The following is a 9,938-nucleotide window of genomic DNA, read 5'->3' on the forward strand; positions in this document are numbered from 1 at the left end:
CACCTCATCTGGCTCCTCTCCATGTGGAGGAGCAGCGGCTTTACTTTGAGCTCCTCCCGGATGACAGAGCTTCTCACCCTATCTCTAAGGGAGAGGCCCGCCACCCGGCGGAGGAAACTCATTTCGGCCGCTTGTACCCGTGATCTTGTCCTTTCGGTCATAACCCAAAGCTCATGACCATAGGTGAGGATGGGAACGTAGATCGACCGGTAGATGAGAGCTTTGCCTCGCGGCTCAGCTCCTTCTTCACCACAACAGACCGATACAGCGTCCGCATTACTGAAGACCCTGCACCAATCCGCCTGTCGATCTCACGATCCACTCTTCCCTCACTCGTGAACAAGACTCTGAGGTACTTGAACTCCTCCACTTGGGGCAAGATCTCCTCCCCAACCCAGAGATGGCACTCCACCCTTTAAAGTCCATCCTCTCTTATCCTAAAATGCTGCGGCTTCATTTGCTGCTGCAGTTGTCACCAGCACACTTGTGTTTCTTACACTGGTACTGATAAGAGAATCTCTCGTCACACACGCTGCAACTGAACACTTTCTCACCCGTGTGTGTTCTCACGTGTCTTACAAGTGTGGACCGGTCACAAAAGCTCCTGTTGCACTTTGAACAGGCGAAAGGTTTTTCGCCGGTGTGCGTTCTTACGTGCACTTTCAAATGTTGACTTTGTACGAAGCTTTTATCGCAGAATGAACACATAAACGGTTTTTCCCCGGTGTGCAATCTCATGTGTCTTTCGATCTTATCTTTCTGCACGAAACCTTTTCTGCATATAGAACAGGAAAAGGGTTTCTCTCCGGTGTGCATCCTCAAGTGTATTGTCAAATGTTGTTTCAGGGAGAATCTTTTGCTGCAAAATGAGCACGTGAAAGGTTTTTCCCCGGTGTGCGTTCTCGTGTCTCTTTTCAAATGACAATGGTAATTAAAGGTTTTGTCACAGTGAGAACATTTGAAGTGTGTGTTGTCGGTGTGACATGTCGTGTCAGCTGTAGAGTCTTCCTCATCAGTGTCAGGAGAGTGTGAGGTCGTGTCGTCACTATCTGACAGTGGAGCTAAGAGCTTGTCTGCTTGTGATCCTCCACAGTGGTCTCCATCAGCTTCTGTTGTCATGTGTTGAGTTGAGCTGCTGCTTGGAGGCTCCGCCTCTCTCTCCTCCTCACTTTCACTTTTAACCTCATCATCTTCACTCTTCACAATGTCAGTCAACGGGAACTCCTCCCGCCCTTCAAGATACTCTCCCTCCCGACTGAGGCGGCGTTCCACCTCCTCCTCTTTAAAGTGAGGGGGCTGCGACTTCTCTTCTTCTTTAATATGTGGAGGATGTGGCTCTTCCCCTTTAAAGTGGGGCGAATGTGACACTTCCTCTTTGATGTGGGTGGGCCGTGGCTCATCCTCTTCCTCTTTAATATAGTGAGGCTGTGGCTCCTCCTCTTTCTCTTTAAAGTAGGGCGGCCGTGGCTCTTTCTGCTCCATCATCCGCTCGGGGAGAATATGTTCTTCAGAGAGGTTTGCAGGACACAAAAAGGGACAAACACATTGTTAGAATAATTGTTTCTAAATTATCACAAAAAACTTTGTGTTTGATTGATTGATTGATTGATTGAGACTTTTATTAGTAGGTTGCACAGTGAAGTACATATTCCGTACAATTGACCACTAAATGGTAACACCCGAATAAGTTTTTCAACTTGTTTAAGTCGGGGTCCACTTAAATTGATTCATGATACAGATATATACTATCATATATACTATCATCATAATACAGTCATCACACAAGATAATCACATTGAATTATTTACATTATTTACAATAAGGGGTGTGGAGGGAGGGGGGGGATATGGACATCAAGTAGTGGACATAGAGAGAGAGAGAGAGAGAGAGAGAGAGAGAGAGAGAGAGAGAGAGAGAGAGAGAGAGAGAGAGAGAGAGAGAGATCAGAAGGCATAAGAAAAAGAAAAAGTATCTGCATTTGATTGTTTACATTTGATTATTAGCAATCCGGGGAGGGTGTTAGTTTAGGGTTGTAGCTGCCTGGAGGTGAACTTTTATTGCGGTTTTGAAGGAGGATAGAGATGCCCTTTCTTTTATACCTGTTGGGAGCGCATTCCACATTGATGTGGCATAGAAAGAGAATGAGTTAAGACCTTTGTTAGTTCGGAATCTGGGTTTAACGTGGTTAGTGGAGCACCCCCTGGTGTTGTGGTTATGGCGGTCATTTACGTTAAGGAAGTAGTTTGACATGTACTTCGGTATCAGGGAGGTGTAGCGGATTTTATAGACTAGGCTCAGTGCAAGTTGTTTAACTCTGTCCTCCACCTTGAGCCAGCCCACTTTGGAGAAGTGGGTAGGAGTGAGGTGGGATATGGGGTGGAGGTCTAGAAGTAACCTGACTAGCTTGTTCTGAGATGTTTGGAGTTTAGATTTGAGGGTTTTGGAGGTACTAGGGTACCAGGAGGTGCATGCGTAATCGAAAAAGGGTTGAACGAGAGTTCCCGCCAGAATCCTCAAGGTGCTTTTGTTGACCAGAGAGGAAATTCTGTAGAGAAATCTCGTTCGTTGGTTAACCTTTTTGATTACCTTGGTTGCCATTTTATCACAGGAAAGGTTAGCCTCTAGAATGGAACCTAGGTAGGTGACCTCATCTTTCCTGGTGATGACACTGTCACCTACTTTTATGGTGTGTTACATTGAGTCCTGTCAAGTAAGAAGACAAAAGCCAAGGACTTCAAAGCGGACAGATGGCAGGATCTGCCCAATTTCCAGACACACTCTTTTTGAAGTATTTTATGAACTCTCTTTGAACTGTTTTACGAAACTCTTTTTGAACAATTTTACGACCTCTTCTTTTGAACTATTCCGTAACCAAAGGCAACGATGTTTACGACCCACTTCCCTCCGGAAGTGGAAGCGGTGGTCAGGTGGTCGGAGAAAGTCAAATGTGACCCGTGCTGGCAAATCGAGTCGGAATACGCACAGGCTAATTTCGAGCTACAGGCAAATAAGTGAAAAAAAATGTATCTTGGTTGAAATTGAGATTTTCACAAAAATGAGTCCATAAAGCCACAATCTAGCGATCCCAATCATCGAAATAGCAAGAAAACATCTTAAATCACCTTTATTTGAAGGTTTTGTACGAGGTATGTCTTCAGAAATTAGTCCTTTGTGTTAAAATTCCTTGAGAAAATCCAGTGTTTTCAACGCTCACTCGCCGCAATAAGGGGGAATCCTCCTAGCCATATTTGGTATCATTGTGACGCCAAGTTGACCTACTTTCTAAAAATGAGCATGGAATTCCCGATGACGCCATTCTGAACCAATACAATTTGAGTTTTTAAACCTGTCCCGATGTAAACAAATCCGGCTTGTTGCTAAGGGTCGCTGTGAGGCGTACCCTCATTGGTTGAATCACCCCGCGCGGTGCATTGTGGTATCATGGCAGCGCCCTGATGAAAAACAACACAGTAATTCGAGCGGAATATTTGGTGAAAAAAGGTGATTTTCGAACATTTAATTATTATTTTTGTGGATAAGTTAGACTGTTTTACATTCCGTAATGGATTTAGAAGGTGGAGAGGGTACACGGGCGGTTGCAAGTGCGCTAAATTCACTGCAGTCGGCGAATCTTCTTAGTGCTGCTGGTCAGGAATATTACGGACAGCTGACCAGCTGACAAACTGACCAGTGAACAAAAAAACTGTGACATAACAGTGTTGACATTTTTGTACATAACCATTTTCAATAGAGTTGAATATATATTTTTCCTTTAGACATGGGATTTGACTTTAATTGTACCAATTTTGGTGTTGCTACAAGGACTTTTAAGGTATGGTTGCTATGGAGTTTTGTTTTGGAACATTCTTATTCTGGAACAGTAAACTTTAAGCTGGTTTTTCTCAAAACGGACCCTCAAACTTGGTCGACTTCAATCGGATGTAACTCTGTCATTTTCTGTCCGATTCCAACAAACCATAAATCATTTTGAAGGTTTTTAGATGGAGAATGTGTAAATAACAATAACTCAGTTTTTCAAGTTTCCTCATTGTGACTCATTTTGCCAGCACAGGTCACAAATAAAGAAGGAGGAGTGCAATCTTTTGGCAGAGTGTGCTGGAGATTGTAGAAGGATACAATGTCCGGGCGACTCTCCTCAATATATTGAGTCCAAATTGAATTCTGTCTCGGTTTAATTCTTTGCCTCTTGTCTTGTTTAATAAATGTCATCAGTGTTTGAACCTGACACACACGTGTTAAAAAAAAAGTCTCGCTTTGCTCATTTGCACCAGCATATGTTCTGATAATATCTTTGAGGAATTCACCAGTCACCGCATTGACATTCTAAATGTCATCACCACACTAAATCACAAAATACCAGAAGCGATGCAAGTCAGGAAAACACACAAAATAAATACAGCAGGAGAATCGTACATACAGACAAGATAGCTGCTTGTTCACCTGAAGGACAAACTATAACAGGACAAAAAATTGTAAACCTCAATTACAAAATACCCTGCAAACTCAAATGTGGGAGAAAACAGGACGAATATTCAAGACGAATTATAAAGATCAGAACGACTCGCAGAAAAATAAAAACAAAAAGCCAATCAGGGATTCAATTCAAAAGGGATATACTATTCTTGTTTTGTAACATTTCAGACATATTTTTATAATGTTGTATTCTTGTTCTACAAAACCCAAAACCAGTGAAGTTGGCACGTTGTGTAAATGGTAAATAAAATGCGTTATTAATGCAATGGACATACTGACATAATTACTCCCATTAGCTTCATTATAGCCACCACGTACTTTCCCTACATTACAAATTACAATGCTTTTAAAAAAACAACATGTGTTCTTGTCTTACACAGAGATTGTGAATCCATCCATCCATTTTCTACCGCTTGTCCCTGACAGGCAAAATTCCAAAAAAGTGCCGCTCCTCTTTAAAAAGGGAGTTGCCTATCGTTTATAATGATTATGAAAGCCATGACAACTGATGTATTTTTTTTTAATGCATTCTAAATCATAAATAAACATAAATTAAAGTCCGTTTACAACAGAGCCAATAGGAAATACTCTATTCCGCCCATGAAACCCAATAAATAACCATCCAAAAACCCACCAATACTCCATTTACATTTTGTGACTCGAAAAATAACCAAGTATTAGTAGGGATGATGTTTGATAAGAAATTATAGAGTTCGAGCCCATTATCGAATCCTTATCGATTCTCTTATCGAATCCAGGTAGGTTGTTGTATATGGAAAAAAACACAATATTTGGTTTAACAAAAGCTCACTTTTATTTTATAATAAAAAAATAAATAAATATTGACTGTTGTTACCCCCCCTAAAAAAATAAAATAAAATACATAAATATTGACTGTTGTTACTCATGGTATGTTGTTTTTTGTTTTTTTTGTCATAAAAAAATACAATAATGTGTGCTTACGGACTGTATCTCTGCAGACTGTATTGATATATATTGATATATAATGTAGGAACCAGAAATATTAATAACAGAAAGAAACAACCCTTTTGTGTGAATGAGTGTAAATGGGGGAGGGAGGTTTTTCGGGTTGGTGCACTAATTGTAAGTGTATCTTGTGTTTTTTATGTTGATTTTTTTTTTTTTTTTTAAATTTTTTAAATATACTTATTTCGGACCGGTGGTTGGGGACCACTGGTGTAGGCTACAAGATAACGTTAACGTTATCAGACACATACAAAAAGGCTAACGTTAACGTTACCGTTAGCCACTGACTATGCTTAGGTAACGTTAGTCTAGCTAACATTACTGCAATCCTGGATTGACATACAAAGTAACGTTATTTTAGCCTAAAGGCTACGAGTGAGCAGATATGGAAATTAACCGGCAACAGTTAACGTTAGTTACTCACCAGCACTATCACTGGAATTGGCGCTGCAGGTTGAAGAGGGGCGTGCTTCTCCACGACACCTTTCTCTAACCTTCAGGTTATGTGCAGCCTGAAAATGTTTCAACATGGCAATAATTGCAGATAGCCGTTTCCTCGTCGTATTTTTTTTGTAAAATGAAGCCATGCCTTGTTGCTGCTTTCTGTATCTGCCGCCTAATGACTGAGCTACGTCATTTCCTGGGACGTGCCACAGGGCATTTCCTGTGGGACGGGATTCGTTCCCAGGGATTCGAATAAAGAACCAACTCTTTTTCTTTACTATAGTGGCCTGGATAACGGGAACCGGTTCTCAAAAAGGGATTCGAGTCCATGGAATCGGTTCTTTTCTTATCGAACAACCGGGAGAACCGGTTTCGAACATCATCCCTAAGTATTAGTGATATTGTTATTATAAGCGCTAACAAAGACAAACTATTTATAGCGGCGCCGTGATCAGAAGTTTGGTCAATAAATAAATCAGGAATCAGAAATCACGCCTCTCACCTGGAAAGTAGAAGGATGGAGACGTATTCCGACAAGTTCGTACACTTTGGCAGCCAATTTAGACCCGTAAATGGCAAGAACGACACGAAAAGACGCTTGCTTCCACCCCGCTTTTCTTTGTGAGGACTATGAGTCATTCTTCATCTAAACGGGAATAAAACAAGAATATATCAGTCGGCATCCTAATGACAGCAGACATTGTACAGTAACTCACTACGTTGACATGCACTGAATTAGTCTGATTTCTCAAATAGTTTGGTTGTTTGTATTTTCACACCGACATGTGAAGTTTAATACGACTATTGGTCGTACGCCGTGTGCCTCCCAAACATTGAGGGGCTCTTATTTCCTTTTAGTGCAAATAAATGTATTGCTTTTCCGGTTGACTATGACGTCACACCAAAATAAAGCATCTTTGCGACTCTTTATAAGTCAACAATTAAGCTCTGATGTACCCAATGTTCTCGGTAATATTGTCACATATGACAAATATTAAGTTTCTAATGGCTATGCTGATGTTATAGAAATGCATATTTGGCACGTATGGCACAGTGGCCGACGGCGGTGTGTCCCACGAACATGACGCTACAACCAAGAAGGTTCTCGGAGCAAATGCAGGCAAAGAAAGAATGTCAATCCAATCCAATCCACTTTATTTGTAAAGCACATTTAAACAACAAAAATGTTTCCAAAGTGCTGCACAACAATATTAAAAACAATGTTCAAATATTATCCTTAGCTCCACCAATGACTGTATATATATATATATATATATATATATATATATATATATATATATATATATATATATATATATATATACATACATACATACATACATACATACATACATACATACATACATACATACATACATACATACATACATACATACATATACATACATATATATATATATATATATATATATATATATATATATATATATATATATATATATATATATATATATATATATATATATATATATATATATATGTATGTGTGGGAAAAAAATCACAAGACTATTTCATCTCTACAGGCCTGTTTCATGAGGGGTTTTCCTCAATCCTCAGGAGATTTTAATGGAAGCCTTCACATACCATGGTTTATATAGGGCACATAGCGGTTGGGTACAGGCAGGCGTGGGGGCGTTACCACTGTTGTATGGTGTGCTGGATGCAAGAAGCATCCAGCACACCATACAACAGTGGTAACAAAAGATGCAACCTATGCTTAAAAGAGAAACTGTTTATCATATACCGTCCAGACTTGTCATCCCTCAACAAGCGCAGCGAAATTTTATCAGCATGCCGTCACAGAAGGAAACACCTCCTAGGTAACACATGAGTCAATCACCACGCCCCCACGCCTGCCTGTACCCACCCGCTATGTGCCCTATATAAACCATGGTATGTGAATGCTTCCATTAAAATCTCCTGAGGATTGAGGAAAACCCCTCATGAAACAGGCCTGTAGAGATTAAATAGTCTTGTGATTTTTTTCCCACACATACATATTACGCTCTACCATGGTATCGAGCACTATTTTTTGGATAATCTAATTAAGACATATATATATATATATATATATATATATATATATATATATATATATATATATATATATATATATATGTATATATATATATATATATATATATATATATATATATATTTAATTTTTTATTTATTTATTTATTTATTACAGATGTCCGAATAATATCGGACTGACGATATTATCGGCCGATAAATGCTTTAAAAATGTAATATCGGAAATTATCAGTTTCAAAATTATCGGTATCGGTTTCAAAAAGTAAAATGTATGACTCTTCAAAACGCCGCTGTGTACACGGACGTAGGGAGAAGTACAGAGCGCCAATAAACCTCAAAGGCACTGCCTTTGCGTGCCGGCCCAGTCACATAATATCTACGGCTTTTCACACACACACAAGTGAATGCAAGGCATACTTGGTCAACAGCCATACAGGTCACACTGAGGGTTGCCGTATAAACAACTTTAACACTGTTACAAATATGCGCCACACTGTGAACCCACACCAAACAAGAATGACAAACACATTTCGGGAGAACATCCGCACCGTAACACAACATAAACACAACAGAACAAATACCCAGAATACCCCTTGCAGCACTAACTCTTCCGGGACGCTACAATATACACCCCTGCCACCCCCACCCCCCCGACGGTCTTGACCAACTGTTCATTCATGTTAAAGGTGCAATACAAAGTAAAGTTAGTAAACATGTGAGAGTAAGAAGTAAACAAACCTGTTCTGTGTAACACAACTTGATCTTCTTGAAAACTGCGTCCAGTAGTTGATGTTGTCGCTCCTTCTCTTCTGTTGGAGAAAGTTCCATGTCGTATCTCTTCAACAGCCGCGATTAGTGGCTAATTTACCGACACTCTCAGGATATGTAATTTACACATTTATACACTAACACTTTGATCTTGTTGTTGATAACTTCCGCGTCTCTTACTTAGTAGCGCGCAGGCTAAGCTAACTAGCAAGCTAAGCTAAGCCTGAGAAGCTTTAAAGTTCACTGAGACAGGTCTGACGCAAATAATACATTTTCGTTTTTTCACACGATATGCGAATAAGTAAAAATGCCGAAATGAAGGATTTAACGCCAACTTCCAAGCCACAACGCTCTATTGTTGTCGTCGCTACCCTATCGGTCCACGCATGCGCGAAGTTAGTCTGCTTTTTCTTCTTCTGTGGTTTAATAGCGGTTGGCAAGCAATCGTGTGGTTACTGCCATCTACTGATATGGAGTGTGGACCGAGATGCAACCCAACTCTATATTCTTTTATTTAACCTTGTCTTTTTGAAATGTAATGTTTTATATCCTACGTCTTCTAGGTGCAATCATGGAATATGTTCCCTTCTCTTTCGCTAACTTATTTCCCTTTCTCCATTGTATTTCCCACACTAGATTATATATAATTAAGACCCACTTTTATTCGTTGGCTTTTAACACTACGTGAGTTGTGTGGTCTTCTGTCCTCTGTTGTCCTGTGTGTTTTTTTTTAAAAATACATTTTGATGTCTATTTTACTGTTTTAATTGGTTTTACCCTTTAAAAATCGTTTTTAATCATATTTATTTTTTATATTGTCTCTGTATTGGTTTTCTATTCATTTATTCTTTGTTTTTATTCAGTCATTGGTGTAGCATAATATTGTTTTTAATATTGTTTTTAATATTGTTTTTAACATGGCTGTGCAGCACTTTGGAAACATTCTTGTTGTGTAAATGTGCTATATAAATAAAGTGGATTAGATTGGATTGAATCTTAGAGAATAATGTAAATTGGGTGGGGATCTCAGGCACAGTTTTAAGCTGGTTCAAGTCATATCTACAAGATAGGAACTATTTTGTTTCCATTGGTGACTTTGTATCAGAACCAACCAACGTAACGTGTGGAGTCCCCCAAGGTTCAATCTTGGGGCCGACTTTATTTAACATCTATATGCTCCCACTAGGACA

General features: G+C 39.5%; 1 protein-coding gene across 2 annotated transcripts; it reads right to left on the reverse strand.

The window, feature by feature from the left end:
- Positions 1-277: 277 nt before the first annotated feature.
- On the reverse strand, positions 278-9,121 carry LOC133645530 (zinc finger protein 37-like). 2 transcript variants are annotated; one of them, XM_062040372.1, is made up of 3 exons: positions 8,719-9,121; positions 6,428-6,571; positions 278-1,505 (listed from the first exon to the last, which is right to left on the reverse strand). In XM_062040372.1, the coding sequence occupies exon 3, from the start codon at positions 1,483-1,485 to the stop codon at positions 454-456; it is 1,032 nt and encodes a 343-aa protein (XP_061896356.1). In that variant the 5' UTR covers positions 1,486-1,505; positions 6,428-6,571; positions 8,719-9,121; the 3' UTR covers positions 278-453. The 2 variants fall into 2 exon arrangements, with proteins under 2 accessions (XP_061896356.1, XP_061896363.1); XM_062040379.1 differs by lacking the exon at positions 6,428-6,571.
- Between the last annotated feature and the right edge of the window lie 817 nt (positions 9,122-9,938).

This window comes from Entelurus aequoreus, linkage group LG03, assembly GCF_033978785.1.
Source record: "Entelurus aequoreus isolate RoL-2023_Sb linkage group LG03, RoL_Eaeq_v1.1, whole genome shotgun sequence".
NCBI classification, from domain to species: Eukaryota; Metazoa; Chordata; class Actinopteri; order Syngnathiformes; family Syngnathidae; genus Entelurus; species Entelurus aequoreus.

What these genes read in the sequence shown, in the direction of transcription:
- LOC133645530 (XM_062040379.1), bottom strand. Translation starts at nt 1,485, where the DNA reads ATGATGGAGCAGAAAGAGCCACGGCCGCCCTACTTTAAAGAGAAAGAG.